This window comes from Pleurodeles waltl, chromosome 2_1, assembly GCF_031143425.1.
Source record: "Pleurodeles waltl isolate 20211129_DDA chromosome 2_1, aPleWal1.hap1.20221129, whole genome shotgun sequence".
Lineage (NCBI taxonomy): Eukaryota > Metazoa > Chordata > Amphibia > Caudata > Salamandridae > Pleurodeles > Pleurodeles waltl.
This window is the reverse complement of record NC_090438.1, coordinates 687,371,075-687,396,988: the sequence shown is the minus strand read 5'-3', so window position 1 is coordinate 687,396,988 and position 25,914 is coordinate 687,371,075. Positions and strand designations below refer to the sequence as shown.

General features: G+C 43.6%; 1 protein-coding gene across 6 annotated transcripts in view; it reads right to left on the bottom strand.

Annotated features, from left to right (window-relative positions):
- GRB10 (growth factor receptor bound protein 10) overlaps positions 1-25,914 on the bottom strand; it is a 573,160-nt gene that overhangs the window by 45,131 nt on the left and 502,115 nt on the right. For all 6 annotated transcript variants that reach the window (XR_011199846.1, XM_069216800.1, XM_069216783.1 and 3 more), the window contains one exon: positions 19,725-19,841. Coding sequence is in view for 5 of the 6 variants with exons in the window: in XM_069216800.1 (XP_069072901.1) it covers positions 19,725-19,841 (117 nt within the window). In the remaining variant the exon portion in view is untranslated. The remainder of the gene's footprint in view (positions 1-19,724; positions 19,842-25,914) is intronic.

Genomic DNA, 25,914 nt, shown 5'->3' with positions numbered 1-25,914 from the left:
AGTGGCTGCATTACAAATTTCTGTCATTGGTATGTTTCCCAGAAACGCCATTGTTGCTCCCTTTTTTCTAGTGGAGTGTGCCTTTGGCGTAATGAGCAGTTGTCTTTTAGCTTTCAGGTAACAAGTTTGTATACATTCCACTATCCATCTGTCTATGCCTTGTTTGGATATAGGATTACCAGTATGGGTTTTTTGGAGTGCGACAAAATGATTTTGTTCTGTCGATGTAATACATTAGAGCACTTTTAATATCTAATGTATGCAGTGCTCTTTCTGCTACTGGGTCTGGCTGTGGGAAGAAGACTGGGAGTTCCACTGTTTGATTTAGATGAAACGGTGAGATTACTTTTGGTAGAAATTTAGGGTTTGTGCAGAGCACAACTTTATGTTTGTGTACCTGTATAAAAGGTTCTTCAATAGTGAATGCTTGTATTTCACTAACTCTTCGTAATGAAGTGATTGCCACTAGAAATGCTACTTTCCGGGTTAAGAACTGGATCTGACAAGAGTGCATGGGTTCAAATGGTGGACCCATGAGTCGTGTTAAGTACAATGTTAAGATTCCATGAGGGTACTGGTGGAGTTCTTGGAGGCATGATTTCGTTTTAGGCCCTCCATGAAGGCTTTAATGACTGGTATTCTAAATAGGGATTTGGTCCGTTTATTTTGAAAATAAGCAGAAATTGCTGCAAGATGTATTTTGATGGATGAAAAAGCTAGATTTGCTTTTTGTAGGTGGAGTAAATAACCTACGATGTCTTGTATGGACGCATCCAAAGCGATGTTTTGCTTGACAGTAGAAAACAAATCTTTTCCATTTGTTAGCATAACACTGCCTGGTGGTAGGTTTTCTTGCCTGTTTAATGACTTCCATACACTCTGGTGGAAGATTTAGATAGCCAAACTCGAAGATTGTAGGAGCCAGATTGCTTGATTGAGCATCGCTGGATTGGGGTGTCTGATCTGCTGTTTGTGTTACATCAGCAGGTCTGGCCTGTTTGGGAGTTTGACATGTGGTACTATTGACAGGTATAGCAGTGTGGTGTACCATGGTTGGCGTGCCCACGTTGGTGCTATAAGTAAGAGTTTGCGTTTGTTTTGACGCAGTTTGTTGACCAAAAATTGAATGAGTGGGAGAGGGGGAAAAGCGTAAGCAAATATCCCTGACCAGTTGAGCCATATAGCATTGCCCTTGGACTGAGGGTGTGGGTACCTGGACGCGAAGTTTTGGCATTTTGCGTTGTTGTTGGTTGCGAACAGATCTAGGTCTGGTGTCCCCTACTGACGAAAGTATTTGTTGAGTACCTGGGTGTGAATTTCCCACTTGTGAGTCTGCTGGTGATCTCGACTGAAGTTGTCTGCTAACTGATTGTGAATCCCTGGAATGTATTGAGCGATCAGGTGTTGTGAATTGCCCAATGCCAATTTTTTTGTGCTAGGAGGTAAAGTTGTGATGAGTGGGTCCCTCCTTGTTTAAGTAGTACATTGTTGTCATATTGTCTTTTCTGACAAGAATGTGTTTGTGAGCCAGAAGAGGTTGAAAGGCTCTTAGTGCTAGAGAGACTGCTAGCAGTTCTAAGTGATTTATGTGTAGCTGCTTCTGTTTGCTGTCCCATTGTCCCGGAATATTGTGATTGTTGAGGTGTGCTCCCCATCCAATCATCAATGCATCTGTTGTGAGAATGGCGTGAGGCACAGGGTCTTGAAAAGGCTGCCATTTGTTTAAATTTGTAGGATTCCACCACTGAAGCGAAATGTGTGTTTGGCGGTCCAGCAACACTAGATCTTGGAGATGACCCTGTGTCTGCGATCATTGTTTTGCAAGGCACTGTTGTAAGGACCACATGTGTAACCGTGAGGTTGGGAAAATCGCGATGCATGATGCCATCATGCCTAGGAGTTTCATGACCAAACGGACAGTGTAGTGCTGATTTGGCTGGAGTTTTGGGAACATGGTGTGGAACGATTGCACTCTTTGCGGGCTTGGACTTGCAGGCGCCTTTTGAGTGTTTAGTGTAGCCAAGTACTGCTGAATTTGCAATTGTTGCAGGTGTGATTTTTGGTAATTTATCGAGAACCCTAGTGTGTGTAGGGTATCTATTACATAACATGTGTGATGTTGACACTGCTTTTGAGTGTTGGCTTCTATTAGCCAATCGTCGAGATATGGGAATACATGCATATGTTGTCTCCTTATGTATGCTGCTACTACAGCAAGGCATTTTGTAAAGACTCTGGGGGCTGTTGTTATCCCAAAGGGTAATCATTGAATTGGTAATGTTTTCCTTGTATAACAAACCTGAGGTATTTTCTGTGAGCTGGATGGATGGGTATGTGAAAATACACATCGTATAAATCCAGTGTTGACATAAATTTTCCCTGTTGCAGCAATGGGACTACATCTTGTAGTGTCACCATGTGAAAGTGTTCTGATTGGATGTAGAGGTTGAGAGTCCTGAGATCTAATATTGGCCATAGCGTTTTGTCTTTCTTGGGAATAAGGAAGTACAGGGAGTAAACCCCCTGTTCCTTTTTGATGTTGAGGCACTAGTTCTATGGCTTGCTTGAGCAATAGTGCCTGTACCTCGGTTTCTAACATTGCAAGATGTTGCGATGAAAGTTTGTGCGCTTTTGTGGGAATGTCCGGAGGAAACTGTATGAACTCTATTGCAGCAACCATGTTGGATAATGGATAGGACCCATGTGTCTGTTGTGATATCTAACCGTTGCTCGGGGAACATTTTCAGTCTTCCTCCCACAGGGGAAGTGTGTTGAGGGAAGGTGATGACAAAGTCACTGTAGTTAGTGGCTTGCTTTGAGGATTGGAATTTTCCCCTAGACTTGGGAAATTGTCCTCTGTAGGATCCCCAAAATCCCCCTCTTTGATATTGTGTTTGGTATGAGGGCTTGGCTTGTGAGGTGGATGGCTCGGAGGACTGTGGCCTGAAGCCTCTCCTATATTGAGGCTTCCGAAATGTGCCTCTGTATTGGGACGAATAAAGCACCCATCGCTTTAGCAGTGTTGGCATCTTTTTTCATTTTATCTATGGCTGTGTCCACCTGTGTGCCGAATAATTGCTGTTGGTTAAAGGCATGTTGAGGACAGCCTGTTGGATTTCAGGTTTAAAACCTGATGATCTGAGCCATGAATGGCGCCTAATGGTGACAGCCGTATTTATAGCCCTTGCGGCTGTACCATCTGAGTCTAGCGCTGATCTAATCTGGTTGATTGTTATCGCTTGTCCCTCCTCTACCACCTGCTGAGCTCTCTTTTGGTGTTCCTTGGGGACATGTTGAATAATGTCCTTCATCTCATCCCAATGAGCCCTATAGTATCTAGCGAGGAGAGCCTGTGAATTAGCTATGCGCCACTGATTGGCTGCTTGTGACGCCACCCTTTTCCCTGCAGCATATATTTTTTTGTTTTCCTTATCTGGAGGGGGTGCAACTCCAGAGGACTGCGAGTTACCTCTTTTCCTTGCTGCGCTGACCACTACTAAATCGGGGGGCAGCTGTTGTGTGATATACACCGGGTCTGAGGGTGGTGGTTTGTACTTTTTTTCTACCCTTGGGGTTATAGCTCTTCCTTTAACCGGCTCCTGGAATACCTGCTGGGCATGTTTGAGCATACCTGGGAGCATGGGTAGGCTTTGGTATGTGGCGTGTGTTGAGGACAATGTATTGAATAAAAAGTCATCCTCTAGTGGTTCTGTGTGCATGCTTACGTTGTGGAAAGCTGCTCCCTAGCTAAAACTTGTGTATACAAGGTGCTATCCTCAGGTGGGGAGGGCTTAGATGGGTAGCACTCTGGGCTGTTATCTGATACAGGGTCATCATAAAGATCCCATGAATCTGTGTCCTGATGTGACTGCATAGTGTGTGTAGGAGACTGTGCAGTGGGTGTAGCAGGTGGAGAGACAGTACGTTGAGGAGAGTGAGGAGGAGACTGGTGAGGAGAAAACTGGCGAGGCGGAGATCTCTCTCTTGGCTGATCAGTGTCCAAACGTCCATGGAAGGCCAGTTTTCTTTTAATTTTGAGGGGAGGTGCTGTGAGGATCTTGCCAGTGTCCTTGTGGATGTGTATCCTGGCTTGTCTGTCATCGAAATCCTCCATTTGTTGTAGCTCTTCCTCAAATCTATGGCTTTCTTTAGGCTGTTTTGAAAGTCCATGCTCCTCTGTGTAGGACTGTCTTTTCAGCTACGAAGCAGGTTTCTTCAGCACCAGAGGGCCCGGGGTGGTAGTTGGCCTCGGCTCCGAAAGTGACTTTCGGGGTCTCAACTTGATGGGTCGGTGCTGTATTGTTTCAGAGCCTGTGTCTTGACTCGAGTCTGAAGACTTCGAAGCGGGTGTGGCCTTTTTCGGTGCCGAAGGTGTTACTTGGTCACCGGTCGATTTTTTACAGGTGGAGCCATGGCCTTCCGGCAGTGGCGTCCCCGAGGCCTTATGTTTGGTCTTGGTCTGGATCGGGGCAAGTGTACTCACATGCTGGCCCGCTGTCGATGGTCAGTCGAGGTCAGATTCGTCGGAATCGAAACCTTGAACGGGGATGGCAGTGTGAATCATCTCCTCTTCTTACGCGTCAAGGCGTTCGGTGCTTTTGGACGCCATCTGTATCCTTCTCGCTCTTCTGTCTCGCAAGGTCTTTTTGGAATGGAAGGATCTGCAGGCTTCACAAGTATCCTCTCGGTGATCTGAAGACAAACACAGATTACAGACCCGATGTTGATCTGTGTAGGGATACTTGGCGTGGCACCGAGGGCAGAATCTGAACGGGGTCCCGTCCATGAGGCTTCAACCGAAGATGTGTGTCTGCCGGTACCGAGGTGTCGTTGCTAGATAGGATGCGATCGAGAACAATACTGACGAATTTAGATGAATTATAAGTTTCCACCTCAAACAACCGGAGTGAAGAGGAACACGTCCGAACCTGATGGGGAAAAAAAAAACAATCTAAGATGGAGTCGATGCCCATGCGCAATGGAGCCGAAAAGGAGGAGTCACTCGGTCCCATTACTCGAAAAGAATTCTTCGAAGAAAAGCAACTTGTAACACTCAGAGCCCAACACTAGATGGCAGGACCTGTGCATAGCATGTGTATCTGCAGCTACATATCACAAGAGTGCATGGGCTCAAAAGGTGGACCTATGAGTCGTGTTAAGACAATGTTGAGGTTCCATGAAGGAACTGGTGGTGTTCGTGGTGGTATAATTCTCTTTAGGCCTTCCATAAATGCTTTTATGACTGGTATCCTAAATAATGAAGTTGAGTGCGTAATTTGCAGGTAGGCTGAAATTGCGGTCAGATGTATCTTTATTGAAGAGAAAGCTAGCAATTGTAGTAAGTATCCTACTATATCTTTGGCAGATGCGTGTAAGGGTTGAATTTGATTATTATGGCAGTAATAAACAAATCTTTTCCACTTATTTGCATAGCAGTGTCTAGTGGTAGGTTTCCTAGCTTGTCTTATGACCTCCATACATTCTTGTGTGAGGTCTAAGTGTCTGAATTCTAGGATTTCAGGAGCCAAATTGCTAGATTCAGCGATGCTGGATTTGGATGTCTGATCTGTTGTTTGTGTTGTGTTAACAGATCTGGTCTGTTTGGTAGTTTGACATGAGGTACTACTGAGAGGTCTAGTAGTGTTGTGTACCAAGGTTGTCTTGCCCATGTCGGTGCTATTAGTATGAGTTTGAGTTTGTTTTGACTCAATTTGTTTACTAGATATGGAAGGAGTGGGAGAGGGGGAAAAGCGTAAGCAAATATCCCTGACCAGCTCATCCATAACGCATTGCCCTGAGACTGATCTTGTGGGTACCTGGATGCGAAGTTTTGGCAATTTGAGTTTCTTTGTTGCAAATAGATCTATTTGTGGTGTTCCCCACATTTGGAAGTAAGTGTTTAGTATTTGGGGTGAATCTCCCATTCGTGGATCTGTTGGTGATCCCGAGAGAGATTGTCTGCTAACTGGTTCTGAATTCCTGGAATAAATTGTGCTATTAGGCGAATGTGGTTGTGAATCGCCCAATGCCATATTTTCTGTGTTAGGAGACACAACTGTGTCGAGTGTGCGCCTCCCTGTTTGTTTAGGAAATACATTGTTGTCATGTTGTCTGTTTTGACAAGAATGTGTTTGTGTCTTATTATGGGTTGAAATGCTTTGAGCGCTAGAAATACCGCTAACAGTTCTAAGTGATTTATGTGAAACTGTTTTTGCTGTATGTCCCATTGTCCTTGGATGCTTTGTGGATTGAGGTGTGCTCCCCACCCTATCATGGAAGCATCTGTTATTACGTATTGTAGCACTGGGTCTTGGAAAGGCCGCCCTTGGTTTAAATTTATACTGTTCCACCATTGAAGCGAGATGTATGTTTGGCGGTCTATCAACACCAGATCTAGAAGCTGATCCTGTGCTTGTGACCATTGTGATGCTAGGCACTGTTGTAAGGGCCGCATGTGCAACCTTGCGTTTGGGACAATGGCTATGCATGAAGACATCATGCCTAGTAGTTTCATCACCAGTTTGACTTGTATCTTGATTTGGATACATGGTCTGTATCACATTGTGAAATGTGTGAACTCTTTGTGGACTTGGAGTGGCAATCCATTTTGCTGTGTTGATTGTTGCTCCTAAGTATTGCTGTGTTTGACACGGCAGAAGGTGTGACTTTGTGTAGTTGATTGAGAAACCTAGTTTGTGGAGGATTTCTATGACATATTTTGAGTGTTGTGAACACCGTCTTAGCGTGTTGGTTTTGATTAACCAATCGTCTAGGTACGGGAACACATGTATTTGCTGCCTTCTGATATGTGCAGCTACTACTGCTAGGCATTTTGTAAAAACTCTTGGTGCAGTTGTTATTCCGAATGGCAACACTTTGAATTGGTAATGTATCCCTTGGAATACAAACCTTAGGTACTTTCTGTGTGAAGGATGTATTGGTATATGGAAATATGCATCCTTTAGGTCTAGTGTTGTCATGTAGTCTTGTTGTTTGAGCAGTGGGATTACGTCTTGTAATGTAACCATGTGAAAGTGATCTGATTTGATGTAGGTATTTAATGTTCTGAGATCTAGTATAGGTCTCAGACTCTTGTCTTTTTTGGGTATCAGAAAGTACAGGGAGTAAACTCGTGTGTTTATTTGTTGTTTTGGTACTAACTCTATTGCTTCTTTTTGTAGCAATGCCTGAGCTTCTAGTCCTAGAAGATCTATATGTTGTTTTGACATATTGTGTGTTTTCGGTGGGATGTTTGGAGGGAATTTGAGAAATTCTATGCAATAACCATGCTGGATAATTGCTAAGACCCAAGTGTCTGGTGTTATTTCCTCCCAATGCTTGTAAAACTTGGTTAGTCTCCCCCCCCCCCACAGGTGTTGTGTTGGGGATTTGTGACCTTGAAGTCACTGCTTGTTTGGAGGAGTTTTGGGACTTTGGAACTTTCCTCTATTCCTTTGAAATTCCCCCCCTCTATATTGTCCCCGAGAACCTCCCCGCTGATACTGGCTCTGGTAAGTGGGCTTTGTTTCTGAGGTTGTGGCTTCTGTGGTTTCCCCTCGAAACCCCCCTTGAAATTGTGTCTTTCGAAATGTGCCTCTGCTCTGTGGGGAGTAGAGTGCGCCCATGGCTTTGGTCGTGTCAGTGTCTTTCTTAAGTTTTTCGATCGCAGTGTCCACCTCCGGGCCAAACAACTGCTGTCCGTTGAATGGCATATTCAGCACAGCTTGCTGTATCTCTGGTTTAAATCCTGATGTACGCAGCCATGCATGTCTCCTTATTGTTACTGCTGTGTTGACAGTTCTAGCAGCTGTGTCTGCAGCATCCAGTGCTGACCGTATCTGATTATTGGAGATACCATGTCCTTCTTCTACTACTTGCTGCGCTCTTTTTTGGAACTCCTTGGGTAAATGTTCAATAAGGTGTTGCATCTCATCCCAATGGGCCCTATCATATCTGGCTAGCAAAGCTTGCGAATTTGCAATACGCCACTGGTTTGCTGCCTGTGCCGCCACCCTTTTGCCTGCAGCATCGAATTTTCGACTTTCTGTATCTGGAGGTGGTGCATCTCCTGAAGTATGAGAGTTGGCTCTTTTGCGCGCTGCTCCCACTACAACAGAGTCTGGTGTTAGCTGCTGTGTAATGTACACTGGGTCTGTTGGTGGCGGTTTATACTTTTTATCTACTCTTGGAGTAATGGCTCTCCCTTTAACAGGCTCCTCAAACACTTGTTTAGAGTGTTTTAGCATTCCGGGTAGCATAGGAAGACTCTGATATTGGCTGTGTGTGGACGACAGTGTATTAAAAAGAAAGTCGTCTTCAATGGGCTCTGAATGAAGGCGGACATTATGAAATGCCGGTGCTCTTGACACCACCTGTGCGTAGCTTGTACTATCCTCTGGTGGCGATGGTTTAGCTAGATAGCTTTCTGGACTATTATCTGACACAGGTGCGTCATAAAGGTCCCATGCGTCAGGGTCATCTTGACTCATTCCTGTATGAGTTGGGGATTGCATCATTGGTGGAGTGGCTACCGGTGATGGTTGCGGAGAGTGATGTGGGGATGGTGGCGGTGTTACTTGTTTAGCCACTTTTGCGTGTGGCTGTTTGTCCTTGTCTTGGAAGGCAAGCTTGCGTTTCATTTTGACTGGAGGAAGAGTGCTGATCTTCCCTGTATCTTTTTGAATAAAGAGCCGTCTTTGTGTGTGATCTGGCTCTATTGCCTGTAATTCCTGTCCAAATCTATGTGTCTTCATTTGTGTGGACAGTCCTTGTTCCTCAGTGTAGGAACTTGTTTTCGGTTCCGAGGCCGGATATTTCGGTACCGAAACCTTTTCGGCTGCTTTTTTCGGCTCAGACGAAACCTTTTTTACTTTCGGCATCGTGCTCTCTCGGTGCCGACCCGTTTCGGTGCCGCTGTCTCGGTGCCGAATCTTCTCTGTGCCACTATCTCGGGCCCGAGATTGCTGTGTGCCGTATCTCGACCGGAGTCGGATGACTTCGACACCAGCTCACCCTTTTTCGGTGCCGATGAACGGTCACCTACTTTTCGGGTTAAGCCATGGCCTGTTGGCGGTGGCGTCCCCTGGGCTTTAGCGCTTTTCTCGTGAGTTCTTGGTTTCGACGTCTTACTCACGGTTTTAGGCGTTTCCTCGGGAACGATCTCCTCAGAGTCCGACTCCTGGGTGGAGAATGTTTCTTCCTCCTCCTCGAAACGCTCTTGTCCTGTCGGCGCCGACGCCATTTGCAGTCTTCTTGCTCTTCGGTCCCCGAGGGTCTTCCTGGACCGAAACGCTCGACAGGCCTCACAAGTATCCTCCTTGTGTTCTGGTGACAAATACAAGTTACAGACCAGATGTGGATCTGTAGATGGATACTTGTTATGGCATTTTGGACAGAAGCGGAATGGGGTCCATTCCATCAGCCTTGAAGAGACACGTGGCCGGGCCGACCAGGCCCCGACGGGGATGGAAAAAAAAACCCGAAGGGCCACCGGAGCTCTTCTTAATTCGGTGTCGATCTGTTGTAACTAACCCGATACCGAACGCAAACAATACCGATGATTTTTCCGAGATTCTAACTAACTTTCCAACCCGAAACACGGAGCGAAAAGGAACACGTCCGAACCCGATGGCGGAAAAAAAACAATCTAAGATGGAGTCGACGCCCATGCGAGTCGAAATGGGAGGAGTCCCTCGGTCTCGTGACTCGAAAAAAGACTTCTTCGAAGAAAAACAACTTGTAACACTCCGAGCCCAACACCAGATGGCTGGATGTGCACAGCATGTGTATCTGCAGCTACACATGCCATCGAACATATATATATATATATATATATATATATATATATATATATATATATATATATATATATATATATATATATATATATATATATTTATTTATTTCAGGGAAGAAACACTTGACAAATTTACTATTTTAAAACTACATAACTTCCACTAACTACATCACCTGTATACTTATACATCAGAATAAAAAAAATTGGATTGAGAAATAATACTAAAATGTGATGAGGTAATCACCGTGACACACAGACTGTGCTTGTGAAAAGATTACTAATTTTCTAGTCTGATAACAAATTGTGCATGTCACTATGATGAGGTGTGCGTGTCACCGCAATGAGTACATTGTCACTCAAACTCGCCAACTGGATGCACTATTTTTCTAGACCAATTCATAATAAGGTGTGCGTATCACCGAGAAAGGCAAACTGGATGCACAATTGTGACAGACCAAATAGGACATCAATTGAATGTTGTGTCACTATGTGTTTCACAGAATTTCTTTCCTTCTATATTTAAAAAAAAAAAAGAAAAAAGAAAAGTGTGCATCACTGAGGTTTGCCTTGTGTGGGGTGGGTTTCCTTTGTATAAGCAGTCAAAAATTACTTTCACCCTCAAGCTGTTATATTGCCCAGCACTCAACTGATAAAATGTGCAAAGTAACTGATAACTAGCCTGTGAACCTGGCTGTTCTAATTTTTTTTTTTCTTTTGCAAGCACACAGACCGTGAGGGCTTACACACATCAGCCACCCCAAAAGATGCTACCCTGTATTAAGGAAGCAAGTGAGTTTAGCATGCAAATTCCTCATAGTTATTTCTTGTTCGTCTGTGACAACACACTGCGTTCGTGGTCTCTGTAACAGAATTGTCACCAGTAATTGTGTACTGAAAACAGAGAAGAGAGATTTTCACGCATTTACTGTAGAACAGAGACCACCAGAAGGAGTGACTGGATCTGGCAACTGCTCAACCACAACTGCTGTTGCTCAGGCAATTGACACCTAACATTCTACCCCAGAATTCTTTGACAACATGACTTCACACACAACAGAAAGCCAGTCTTTTTTCCTTATGATAGTGTCTGGTGTCCCTCCCCTCCCTTCTAGGAAATGTCAACAATACATATGGTGTCTAGTGAAACAAGCTCTCCTCCATCTTGCATTCCGTTCCAGGCTGTGGGCTTCCAAAATGGAACCCAGTGACCTGTCATTCATGCAAGGCACACTATGAACACCAGCACACAAGTACATGTAGAATGCATGGCATGGCTGGCATTCAGGATTACAGGTTCACCATGAGCAGTAGAACCTCAGACAAATTGGACTGTGTATGTATTCATGTCTCAGGTAAAAAGACCTGTCACTATATTTCTCCAAACATGATACGCTGCCACCACTGTGCTCCATGCGTGAAACGCATGACAGCAATGTTAGTATTCTGTAATCAGCCAGCTCACTAAACAAATGGGACCAGTCAAAAGGAATATCCTTTAGCGATGTTATTCTCATGAGCTTGTGATGCCGGAAAACAGTCCTTACAGCTTTGCCTAAGCAATCAGTGTTCAAATCCTGATCTGATGACTGTTACATCAAGACCAACCTGGATGGTATGTGCCAGGTTGGCACAGAATTTCTCGGAGACTGCCAACAGGATCTCTGCGACCAAGACCCACAAGGTGTAGGAATACCTACTCAGCAATCTGCTGGCATCGACTTACACAGGGGAAAGAGTGTAAAACTAGGGCTTTAGTGAAAGGCAACAACAAAGACTTGAATAAAGCCTGTCCATGCTAAAACTTCAGTGAGGATATTGTTTTTTTAACTTAAGAGAAGGAAACTTATATCAAGGACTTCCACTGCATGCTTTTTGACCATACCATATGAAGCGGTCTTCCTTTAAAAGGGCCAGGTGGAGAAACCAACCCAGTATAGGGGGGGAGGTGGGGGGGGGGAGTTTCCAACCCACTGTCCTCTTGTAGGTCCAAATATAAACTGTCATGTCAGAGTCTTAGATAAAATGTTGTTGGAGTACTGGAGGGTGTTCTAGGTAAAGGCAATGTTTTGCCAGAGTTAGAATCAACAGGGTGCATCAGTACTTGTCTGGGACAAGACCTTAATCAAAGTAGTGACTGATTCAGTTCTGAATAAGACAAGACAAAAGAAACTGCATCCTCCTCTAAAGTTGGCACAGCAGGCAGTGTGGATTTTGTTGCTGGATGTCAAGTCTGCTCCGGAGTTGGAGCTGACCTTGAAGCAGGTTCAGGAGGCACGGATGGTGCAGAGGCCTGACCTACTGGTAGTAGCCAGATTGGAGACCTTTGCAAATCCAGGGGGTCTGGAGGTGTTCCAGAGGGAATCAGTAGAAAGGCAGAAATTGTCAAAATGCCTCCTCTGAAAGCAGCAACCTTTGGCGACGTCCACGGAAATTTGAGGGGCATTAGCTACAGAACCCACTCCTTGATGGTGAACTGGGCACAAGACCTAGAGGAACCCTGACGTCCTCAAAACTTCGAGTAGAGTGGCTAGGCTGGAACAAGTACCACCTGGCCATCTTGTGCCTACTCTGACTTATCTAAAAACTCAGGCCGCAACGACAACCTGTCACGAGAACAGACCCTGAACAGGAAGAGGTCCATCCCTTTGAGTAGGAACAGGATTTACACAACTTCTTTCTGTGGATGGCAGTATACAGCTTGGCTTCACTTCCCAGATAGTCTTTGGATTCATAAGGGCACCCTCATTGCACAAATTGGAGTCGTTGTCCGATCCCAAGCACCAAAATAGATCTTATGTGTATCTGGCACAGATATCTGTTTGAAACAGTAATCTTACTCCGTTTTGTACACTGGAAAACGAGAATTTTGAGACAAAAAAAAACTTATCACCTAGCGAGAAAAATTAGGGGGCAAGCTTCAAATCTGCATAGAAAGGTGCAGAAAGAAAATGGACTACTATGCGGCTTCAGCCTTCACTTCCAGGGTGAAACACCATGTAATGGCACAAGGGGTTATGCTGTAAAATCTTGCAAATCCAGTCTTGTGCCTGGAGATGTTCACAAGGCGAGGAATCTATTGTTAGACATATTCATCAGAGTGTCATTACAATAATTTTGTAACCAGGTAATTGGAAATCTCAAACTGGCATGAATTCTCTGAGAGACCGTCTACATATATCTGCAGCACTATCTGAAGGTCCTGTAAGTTGGTGGCTTTGGGAGAAGTCTTTCAGAATAACAGGCTAAAGCATTTTCAGAATTACCGTGGCTCCTCCACTTACCCTCCAGGTGGCCTTTTTCAAATAAAGGTCTATGGCAGCGATATTATATGCTCAATGTAGTACACTACTTTTTCAGCTGTTCTAATTCATGACTTAATTTTGCTAGAGCTGAAGAAACAAGTTCAAATGTAAAGTGGAAAATGAACGGCAACAATGCGAATGGGATGCGCTGATCCGAAATATGGGACTTTACTGACCTATAATTCTATTATGATCCCATTTTCTTATTAATTCCTTTTTCCCCTGGCATCGCCTCTGTATACTTAGCATGAGCGCATTATATACAAAGGGTCCCTCCTCACAGTACCATGGCCTTCACAAATGTGATTGCTGTAAAAGAATCAAATTAACTAAAATTGCTACAACCTATTTTTAACATTTGAAGGCTACATATTAACCAGTGAACCACAGTCCACATATCTAGTCTCAAAACTTATATTTGAAGCCACATTACTGACAGGCCTGAACCTAAACATTTTACAAGATCAACAAAATTCTTCCCATCTTCATAGGTCTTAAGGGATGGAAAAAACTGATTTTTGTACTCCCCCCCCCCCAGCCCCCCCCCCCACTAGGTGTGCAAAAAAACAATTCTAAAGCTACCCTTATTTTCATTATTTCTGTCCACGTGTCTACAAATTCTAAAAGTGACATTCCCACATTTCATACTTAAGCAGATCGCAGGAAAATGTCACTACAAACATGGACTTCCAACTTCTAAGACAACCAGGCTAGTGTTTACACTTTCACAGATGAACTTGCCCCAGGAAGAGGCAGAACCTAAATATACAAGCAAGGTTGTGTAAAGTGAAAACGCAAACAACCACTCACTCTCTACAGACCCAGAAGCACTAATTAGCCTTTTTTCCAAAAGTCATCATCAACGAAAATGAACACAGCACTGTAGCCTGCATACCAAACTGTTCTCCAGTGAAAATGTACATTAAGCAAAAAGGCACAAGTGCAGTGAAATACGTCACAATTTTCTCAGGAATCACTTCTACAACAAACAATGGAAGGGATTTTTCCTAACTTTCATTAGGAATTTGAAGAGGCACACTCCATCAATAAAACCCAAAGGTGTATCATTATGGCACCTGCCCTTCCACTAGGGTGGAACGCTGCCAATGTGGATCATGGAACACCTCATGGTAGATTTACTGTTCAGTAGTCAGCTTACTGTTCTACCGTATTTATTTCATAGGATATATGCCAATATCCTAACTGCATGCACTGTTGCTACCTCTTAATTCTTAAAACAATGACTCATCTCTGGGTACTCATCTCAATTACTCTTCTGCTGTAGCTCAACGGGTGCTCCATTTATACACTCTGTGGGCCAAAAGTACCCCTAAACGTAATTATCTGCAACCAGAGAGGTAAGGCCCCTTTGAAGAGGGGATTCTCTGCATGAAGACAAAGATAATTTTCTAAATCAAGATCAGCCAGAAAGCACATGGAAACATTTTGCCTGATCATATGAAACTTTATTGCTTCAGTAATGTACGTTTATGGACATCAACATGTTGAGGCTGGCACCCATCAAGAAACAAGAAATGAGTTGAATTTCTAATAAAGGAATTGCATCCAGCTAATTAATGATGAGCTGCTAATCAAGATTGCTTTACTCTACTGCACTGATCACAGCACGTCACCCCACTGTTTTCTAGCTTGTTCCGCACTAGGTAAGCAGTACTACATGTGACTACATAGAGATAACCTCTACTGCAGCTTGAGCAAGCTAGACAATCTTTACTGCAACCATATATGCAATCTGACTGCAACAACAACCATAACTTGACATGCTTTGTGTAAAACGTTTAATATAAGACATCCTTCAGCATCCACAACTTGCATGCTATTCCTTTGATGCAGTCACAATCAACCATAATACTTATCTGCTGCAAAATATTTTGCATGAATCTTCAGAAGTAGCATTTGGCATGCTAACCCATTGTTAATTTTACATCTACAATGATATCCTTCGCCCCATCTCACTGCCATAATCTGCGTGCTACAACACAACTGTAGCAGCTATGATTAACATGTTGGGCTCCCAACCCTGGCCCCCTGCAGGACCAATCACTATGCGTGTCCATCAGCAAGACTTCACTTACAATATTTACTTTTAACTGCACAAGCCATGACTTTAAACACCCACCCCTAGTGCTGCAAACTTTCCAAAAACGTGTCAAACTTACCAACACCAGCAGCCATCCTTACACCTTGCTGCTGCGTCAGCATCACATTGCGTGCAGACCCCCTGCTCGAGACTGTATAGTATACCAAATGCATGCTGCGTTGTGCCGTAGATTCACATGCTCTGCATTCTCTTGCTATCTAGTGTTGGGATTGGACATTTTCAAGTTTATTTTCTTTAAAGAAGTTTTTCAGGTCACAAGTTGTGCTGAAACTCCTCCTTTGGTCAACAATGCATATGGGCGCCAAGCTTACTTTTGGATTCAGACAGCAGGCAAAAATGTGTATGAACTGATGAGACAGCATAGGTTGGTGCACCATGAGTATTGGGTAGTATCCACTAAAAAGTCATTAAAAAAAAAATCTGCATTCATGGCAAATTTAATGAGAGGGTCCGGTGCATATGAAACTAGTGCACAACATTCTACGAACAGATGCTTACAAGGTGACATTTGCAGTTTGTAATGTGCAGCTGTAGATACATATGCTCTGCAAGGGCTGTAAAGCAAAGACTCAATAAGCAGTAGCTAACATGCAGATGATGCAGATGTCTGGAACAAAGTCCTTAAAACTGTCTGGCCAACCATTGCTTGCTGGTGACTCAGTAATGACTGTTGTAAGTATGTGGTGTGACCAGGGGGCTGATGTGCGGTTGTCAGCTAGCAAGATGCTCCCCTTAGAAAGCCTTGGTTGCCCCTTTAATGGTCGAGTGTGCCCTGGATGGACAGTTAATACTCTTAGCTTTGTACTAGCAGACATGAATGTACTGGACTATCCATTTGGTAATTCCTGCCTTAGAGATGGGATGACCCTTGTGAGGTTTTGCAAAGTGTACAAAGAGGTAGTCGCACTTGTAAAAGGGCTTGGTCGGAGTAGAACTATTTCCACTACTGAATCTGGCTGGGGAAAAAAAGACTGGGAGCTTTATAGTCTGACTGAAAAGAAAAGGTGATACCATCTTAAGAAAAAACAGTCTGTTCCAGAGACCAACCTCATCTTAGTAAACTTGAAAGTATGGTTCTTGTCCTTACAGTTCACTAATGCATCTGCTGAAAGTTATGGACAATAAGAAGGATCCTTCCAGGGAAGGAATTGTAGAGGACACAAATGTAAAGGTTAGAAAAGTTCTTGCATAGACCTTAGGAAGTCTACATTGAGGCTCCACATGGGGGCAGGATTTACTCTAGGAGGTAGATCCCTGATAAGATACTCCATGAGAGCCTGGACTACTGGGAACCTAAAGTGGGATGAACGTTCCCAGTTTTGCACTCAAGCTGCTACTGCAGAGAGGTGTAGGTATGCTGATGTGTAGGTAAAGTCCAACATCTGCAGATGTAAAGGCCAATGTTCTGGATTTTAGCCTTTAGGGTCTCTAGGTTTTTGGAAATGAAGTAATAGACAAACCTTTTTCACTTTGTCCCATAATATGTGGTCAGCTTACACGCCACCCACAGAACTCTTGGCGTTCCTTGGGGTGTATTTAGGACGCCATGTGCAGGATTGTTAGACTGAGCTGTAGGGGTGTCTGATATGGCCTCACCTCTAAGAAATTCCGGCTTGAACAGCACCTTCTAGTGGGGGATGATGGATGTTTTCAGGAACAAGGACTACCCGGGCTGCCTGGTCCTAGCGGGGGCCACCAAAATGATAGTCAAGGCCCCCGGTCTCATTTTCCTCATCACGTACAGAAGGAGTAGGCAAGGAGGAAAAGCGCAGCCAAAGATCCCAGAGTAGTTCATTCACAGTGCATTGCCCCACGGATTATGTGTGCTGTTACCCTGAGCCAAAGCTTTGGAATTTCTGGTTCTCAGGGGTGGCAAAAGCGTTTATTTGTAGGTTGCATACGACTTGCAGGTGACGTTCCTATTCATGGACCTGTTGATGCCTCCTGCTGAGCGTTTCTGCAAGGTCATTGATCACCCCTGGTAGATGTTCCGCTACGAGCTGTATATCGTGGCAGAATGCCCAATGTTAAATACCAAGCTCTAATGCTGAGAGCTAAGATTTGTGCTTGCCACCCTGTTTCTGCACGTCATACATGGCTGTCACCTTGTCTGTCTTGATGAGGACTACCTTCACTTGAACAAACAAAAAAGCAGCTCTGAGGGCCAACTGTATGGGTAGTATCTCTAGGTAACTGGTATGATGGCCCTTGTGTTAAGGGGCCCACATTCCCTGAACAGACATGGTGTTGAGATAAGCACTTTAGCCTGTCAGGAAGACATGTTTGGTAATGGTGATCTGTGGAATCAGGACTGATAAAGGCCTGCCCTCAAGCAAATTTTTGCTGGTACACCAATGCAGAGAGCAGTGAATGCAGGCTGTCGCCAACACCATCTTCCCAGTGACCCTCCATTTGTAACCACTGCCTTACAATGTGCTCTTAGTAGGGGGCGCATGCAGAGTCTTGAGTAGGATACCACAGAGATGCACAAGGCCATCATTCATAGGACCTGCTTCACAGTTTGGACAGGGAGCTGAAGACTGGGCTCAAAACGAGGCAGCAGTTGCAGGAATGCCAACACTCCACTTGGTTGGAGTAATCTTTCCCTGTAATTGTTCAACACAGATGGCAGGAAGGGTTACATCTATGGAGGAAAGACTAGGTGCCATTTACTATGAATCACAAACTGGATCAGGGAGATTGCTGCTCGAAGTGCGCTTTGGAATTGCTGCATGTTGCTGCTCTTGATCAGCAAACGGCAAGGTAAGGGAAGAAGTGAGTGCCCCCTTCACAGATGGGCAGTCACCACCAATTTAGAATATTCTTAAAGTCATAGTGACCCCAAAAGGAAGTACTTTGAATTGGCAGTGAAGTCTGTTTATCACAAAGCAAAGGTACAGTCGATGGGCATGGTAGATTGGCATGTGGAAGTAGGCATCTATGAGGTAGACCTCTCTCATGTAAATTGCCATGTCAGAGCAGAGGGATGATGTCCTGCAGGATTGTCAAATTGAAATGTTCAACAGAATATATTTGTTTAGAATACATGACCAGGGATGCTGGAGGTCCAGGCATGAGTGGGGCTTGATAGCTGACAAGGCTCAATCCCCTTTAACCTTGCTTAGCTTTCTTGCCTCTCACAGATAGGTGTGGTGTTTACATCTATAGGATGATGGTCCTGCATCATCGACTTTCAGCACCAACGGAATATTCTACGAAAGTACCCGAAGTTTCATAGCATACTTATTTGGGAATTTTGCAGTAGGCCCTGTGCCCCTCTGGTTTCCTAAGGTCTTCTTGAAGGGCAGGCAAGTTAGAGCTTGCAGCAGGCGTTGGTGTGGTTTAGAAGGGTGGAGAGGCACAGACAGAAGACATTATGATGATCCAACCACAGATAGTCCAAATAGCACCAGGGGAAATGTTGAATGGAAGTCTGTTTCACAACCCTCTTCCAGTCTGCATTCTCCTACATCAAGGGCATACACACAGTCTCCAAAGGGTGTGGGGAGGGCTAAAGTGTCCAGGATATCAAGTTGAAGGCTGTGGTCCTCCAAAGTTATCCCGTTAAGTAGAGTGTTCATCTTGAAGCACAGACTGTTAATCCAAAATGTCCTTGAAATGAACCATGTGGGCCTGAAAAACGAACATGAAGAGCTCTGAGCCCTCTATGTATGCCTGAACCAGATGGCACAAAAAAAACACACAATTTAAGACTGAGTCAGTGCCCATGTGCCCTGTGGACTAAAGGAGGAGTTACATCCAGCACCTCATGTGACTCAAAACAAGTTGTTAAAGAAAAACTTGCAAACGTTCAAGCCCAACACTAGATAGCAGAGGCACGCAGAACACGTGCATCAACAGCTGCGTATGCTATGAGGCTCGGATTTGGACTCTTTGAAGAATTCTTGATGGGAGTTACACAAGGAAACAAGAGTAAGTCTTGAAGAAATAGAAAACCAAGTGATAGCTTCCCCTTTCACCCTTAACAGCAGTCACAGCTGCCTTACTAGCAGGTACTGGTGCATGTGCTCATGAAGACTGGGATGAATGGGTCTTTCTACCTAAAGTATTTACTGTTTCTTGGCAGGAGGCATGTTTGTTGTTTAAGGTAACCAAGGAAAAAGCAAGGGGACCTCTGCTTGTTAAGTAAAAGGCCTGTCCAGTATTTTCCCAGGTAAGGAAGAGTTTTGTCGGATATTCTGTCTATATTGCAAATGTCCCAAGGGAGATGCAGAACATCTGTCCCTTTTGCTTGTTTTTTTTATGGAAGAAGGAGGAGCTTGTTAGGCAGCAAGTAGAATGCTCAGTTTGCAATCATGCACTAAGGAGTGGCCAGAACAAACAGTGGTGGGGCAGGACTAGGTGGTGAAAACTCAAAGGACTACCTTATGTCACTAGAAGCAGCAACAGGTAGGATAGGAAGTCAGCAGCCATGATAGGTCAAGGGTTCTTTCTTCATTCACTCAAAGTTATCTAACAAACCCAAACAATAACCCCCACTTACCCTCCATGCATGTCCTTCCTCAATGGCGGCACTTTCAGCTTCTAGAGGATTTTGAATAACTCTTCCTGTTTGTCCAGAGAAATCCATGGCAACAAGGGAATTTTCAGAAACACTTCTCTGCAAGGCAAACACTCATTTTAAGCTGGCTGCATATGAGAAAATGCACACAATCACAATTTAACACTGAAAAGTGTAAGCCACTATTACTATATTGACATTGCACCGTGTGAGAGGCTTGAAAGGATTCAACATGTTAGACAATTATCTTCTAGAGATGAGATGACTATCAATTAAGCCAGATATCAGATAACTGCCGCCCTCTCTGCTACCTGTGGACCTTTTGGTGCCACAGTGGGTGTTAGATATCCCAGCCTTCTCCAAGGGAAAAGGTGCACCCTCTGCATTTAATGCGAAACCTCATGTTGAGCTTCCTCGACTTGCTAATTTTCATATAAAAACATGTTTTATTGAACTAGATAAAAGTAAATTTAAAGCAGGTTGGTTATTGGGCCCTCTATTAGATAGAGGGCCCACCTCGAAGGTAAAAACAAGGAAGCTGTCTCAGTTGCCCACTACCTCTCTGAAGCAGTGTTCAATGCATGGACCAAGTGGGCAGGGCCCATCACGGTATCCAGGTTAAATTATTTTCATTAAACTAAAACAATCTGAGGGTACAGCACAAAGACATACAGCTGCAAATAGAAACAATGTGCAGAGCCGTCTACAACCACTACACATTTCAGCAACTGACCTTACAGCAATAGATTAAACACCATGTCAGACCACCAAAGAGGATAGAGAACTTCAAACCATCGCCAGGTCTAAACCACTACAAACATTTGCTGTCCATCGTTAATGTCTACTGTTCAAAAACATGGAACATTTAAAACTGACAGGTGTACAAGCATGTTACAAAGCAATAATTTGCCTACCATTAATGCTATGCAGCAAAAGCTGTGCAAGCAGTGGCAGCTATAGTTTGGGACGAAAATGGTTCTTACCCTGTAACTATTGGTTTGAGGTGGCAGTGCTGTAGATTCACATTCTCTATGTATTTTTGCTTCTGGGTATGGACCTTTAAAAGCTGTTTTTCTTTGAAGAGGAAATCTTGCCTCGCAATATCCTCTTGAAGGCCAAAATGCACCATGACCGACTCATCATATGGATGTTCCCCCCAAGTGGGTGAATGCTATAAGAGTGTTGCAAAGCAGGACATTAAATGTGCATTGCATATTGTAGAGAAATATGTAAAAAGTAATAGAAAAACATCTAGAACCTCTGATCGCATCTGATGAGGTGGCAGGGAACATGTGAATATACATCACTACTAGCCACAGTTACTTACAGGGTAACGATGTCAGTCTGTAGTATGTGCTGTTGTAGATCACATGCTCTGCGTATTCTATAAAGCAATGCACTGCCGTAGTAAAAAGGCAGATGCTAGAGAGCAAATTAGACAGTGTGTTAGACTAAAGCCTTTAATACAGTTTAGCCAACTAATGCTTTGTCGGTCTTGGAAAGCCACACAATAATACTTAGAAGTGTGGGTATTGACCACACAGGAGAATTACACGGATGTCTGCTACTGGTACTTTTCCTAGGCCAGCCATTGTAGCTCAATTATCGCTAGCGTAAATGAACCCTGGGAACTGAACTGCTTTGGCATAGCATATTTATATACATTTTAGTGTTCGTCTTGCTAGGCCAGACGTTAAAATAGGATTTCCCAAGTGAGATTTTGCAAAAAAAAAAAAAAAAGTCGCTTGGATTTGCTTGAGAATTTGGTTCTATCAATGTAAGGCATAAGTGCTCTCAACATCAAATGAGTACAGCAGTCTTTCTAACACTGTTTCAAGGTGTGGGAAAATATAGGCAACTAAAGAGTAATTTAGACGGAAAGGGGAAAACACCTTTATTAGGAATTTAGAATGCGTTCTCAAGAGAACTACATCACTGTGAACCTGAATAAAGGTTCTTCTACTCGTAATACTTGCAGCTCAGTTGACTCTTCTGGGTAAAGTAATTGCAAGAAAGGCTACCTTCCAGAATATATATTCTATGTCACAAGAGTGCATTGGCCTGTGGGATGGTCCCTTGAACCTGGTAAATATTTATGTCTCATTTAGAGGTCGATGCTGTTCTAGGAGGAATGGTTCTTTCAAGACCATCCCAATAATACCGCTCTTAAGCAAAGATATATGCTTTCTCTTTTGCATGCAAGTGGCTACTGTTGTTAGATGTAGTTGAACAGAAGTGTATGACCAGTCAGTCTTTTGAAGGTGCATCAAATAGATGGTACCCTGCTTATAGCATATGGTTCCACTTGTTTATTTGAGCAGTATTGGGCAATTATCTTTCATTATGCAGTATAATACACGGTTGGTTGGCTTATGTAACACAAAAGGATGATGGACGGAGTGCTGACAATGCAAACACTCACCCCCAGTCACAGATCTGGGTTTAATCCATCGTTCTTTTGCTCACCATGCCACCCCAGTTCAGACCCAGCCATATGCAAATCAGTCTTGACCCTGCTCCTCATGGGAACAGTCCAGCCCGAACTGCCAAGCCAGGCCCTCCCTGGCTTATGTGCCTAGTACAGAATTTGCACTCTTCCCTGTTAATTTCACGTAACCAAACTTTAAGGCCTCAGTTGCTAGATTACTAGGTTAATTTCCTGAAGGTGAAAGTCTAGGCTGACTCCATAGGTCTGCTCTAGTGAGTAATCATTCCCCAGGATGTACATAGACATTTCCAGGAGCAATAAATACCATGGTTGTCGTGTTCACATTGGTGCGACAAGGATAAAAGTCATTGTCACCTGCCTAAATTTACTCACCAAATAAGAGATCAGAGGTGGTGGAGGAACAGTGTAAAATATTTGACCAGTTCACTCATGGTTCGTTGCCCATGGTCAGTGGGTCTGGAGGCTTTGATTAGGCATTTTCTGTGGTTTCAAAGAAATAGACTGTAGGTGGACCCCATTCCTGAAAATATTCAAGTACTTGGGAAATTCATCTCCAACCTGCGTACTTGCGGATGTGCTCAGCTTAGCAGGACTGCCAAGTCACCATCCACCACCTAGGAAGGTGCTCAAAAGTAGGTGGATGTTACTGCGAATGGCTCACTGCCAAACTGAGCTTACGCTGACAGCTGAGGTGAGTCCCCTCCTTGCTTCTGAGTGTAGTACATGGTGGTCATGTTGTCCATCAAGACTGTTTTCCTTTAAAAAAAAAAAAAGAAAAAGAAAAAAAAAAAAGCATATAAAGTGAACTGAGCGTCAGTAGCATCACCGTGAGACCCAGCAACGCATCCTTGAGTGCACCTAGGGACGCTCCTTCAGATACTGCATTGTGTTATTGATTTGTATTGGCTTTCAATGCTTAACAGTTTGAATCCTCGTGGTCTTGAGAGCGCAATGTTGGTCCAACCATGGGAATTTGCTAAAATTTGAAACAATATTTTTAATACTCCTTCCTCACACCACCCATAAAGAGTCAGCCACAGTCAAACACTTTGGTGTGGATCCACTTCGGAAAGGTAAGATTAGCAATGAGGTTTCTGATGCTGTAGTATATCAATCAACAATTGGAACAGAAAAAAGAATAGATCTAGTTAGGCGTATCCAGGGCATGAGATGAATATGTCAACCAGATGAACAAGATGGTGAAAAAAAGCAATCTGAGGTGGAGTCTTTGTTCAGGTGCATTGTGGCTTCAGGCAGGACTTGTGAGAAAGATTAAGGGAAAAATGTGCTAACATATGCACCCTACGCTAGATGGCAGGAGGATGCAAAACATGATCAACAGCAGCATATGCTACAAACCTAGGCTGTACGTATGCATTATGATTGCATTACTTTCACCAACCTCAGAAAGAATTCAAAGTTTTGCTTGGAAAATTCAAGCCTGTGACCTACTGGTGCCACCAACGTTTGTGTGGTTCAGGACCAACCGAGTGAGCAACTTAACTAGCTCCAAAGACTGACAAAAGCTCTTGAAGCTCATTGCACACAAACTCAGTCAAGCCAAAAAGTTTGAGACAAGGACAAAAGGGTCTTCTGTCCCCCAAGAATTGATGGGTAGTTGGAAACCATTGAAGTAAAAATCAGATCCAATAGTGCCTGGATACCTCGGGATAAATCAGTCTAATAAATAATGAATTAGTGGAGAATGACCATGCCAAAAAAACAGCCCACAACTACACCTATCTTCCTCTACCACAGAGCTGCCAAACGGGTCCCTCAGCGGAAATGCCAGAATGTCAGAATGTCACCTGTTCAGTTTCTAGGGAGTACTCAACCTACAGGCACACAGGTTGCTGTTGCCCTCGCTGGGAACCATTCCTTGTAGGACATCAATGTGCAAGAGGCATATGTACTTCTTGAAAGGAAAGCACAACAAAGTTTGTTGGATAATGATTCCATGCCCAGCACTTCCACCTCCAGTTACCAGGTAGGGTTTGGCGTTATCATCCCTACATTTTAATCAAGAAATCTTTGAAAATCTTTGCAAATAAATTGGACCATGGTTCATTTTTTATCATATCTTCCAGAAAAGTCGACAAAACCCCATATGAATTAATGTCCAAATCTTTTATGGTGTGACAAGAAAGAACACCCAGTTCCTTTTTGTGCTCAGAGTGCACAACACCAAAACATGGCAGCAAAATTTAATTTTCTCAAAATGCATATAGTACATCTGTCTTCACTTACACCATCTACTTCCTTTTAGGTTTTCATACAGCATCTTACAGATAGATTAAGTATATATATTTACTGAATCAACTTAGAATGGACAAGATGTGGACATTAAAAGTTATACAGATGTCTCATTCTCAGGCTTAGAAACCAGAGCTACCAGTCTAGTTAGAACAATCTCAGACTAAACAGCAAACCTAATACCATTGTTACAAATACCTTGCAAGTTCAGGCATCAGACGTGTTATATTACACCAAACTTACATACCCTAGACTTCAGTCAGCAAATATGAAAATATTACCAAAAAAAAAAAAAATCACCAGTTTGAGGATTAAATAATTCTAAAATACAAATGCCATTCTGGCACAAAGAAAATGTTTGCAACAGATCTCCCCAACTATGTACATCTTATTAATCATGTGTGGTATAATTACATTAAGGTCAAATGAATTCAATTCACAAAAGTATTCTGAAAACCTCCATTTTGCCCAAAGAAAACAGTTTCATTTGTTTAAGTCAGTGTTCACACAATTCATCATTCTGATTAAGTACTCACATGCACAGCTGTCACTGGCCATTTATCACCACTGCATGCTAGGTATATCCACTATATGCGAGGGACTATCAAAGCATAAACATAGAATTTACACAGTCGGAGAAGAACAAAACGTTTATAATAGGATAGAAACCATAATGCTAAGCATGCATACAAAATGCAAGACTGGCCACCATTAGATAAGAGGCCTACTATTACACTAAAGCCAATATTATGCCAGGACTTCTACAATTGCTAGAATAGACAGAGCTGTCGAGATGAGGACCATAATGCCAGTGATTGCAACAATAATTGGAAGGATGCTTTCAAAAAGCCAAGAGTGCTTGCCCTTTTTGCCTGGACCCCCATTATTACAGAAATGGCCACTATCGACAAGGATGCCCAAGGTATGCCATGATTCCAAGAATGTCTCTAACAGACAGGTGAAGGGCGTCACTGTACATGGGAGGGATGCAATTCTGCTATAAATGCCGACAATGTCACGTGTATTCATCATTTTGTCATGGGTTTAGTTATTCCAAATATGGCACCTTAATGTGAAGAGTGCCCACAATATGCCTGAGAAGATACCACCATGGGAGAGTGGACCTCAAACTGCAAGTAGGAACAAGCATATGATTTTGGTATGTTAAGAAGTCAAAGCGGGGTGAAGGGTGGTGGACTGGTTTCTGCCTGCCACATAGGAAGCAGAATAGATATGAAGGCAGGTGCAAAATTCTAGATGGTTTATATTTAGTCCCTTCCTCTACTGTCATTCCATCTCTACTCACCTGGCCTTAATCTCAGGTGGAAAGCCAGGGACTTGCAACACAGCCAACTACCATAAGCAAAGTGCTTCCTGGGAGCTCGCCACTTAGCAGTTCTTACAAAGTGAGTCGCACTGTGTGATGTCAGAGGTCAGGCCCAACCTTAGGCTCTCTGATCTATGCATAGT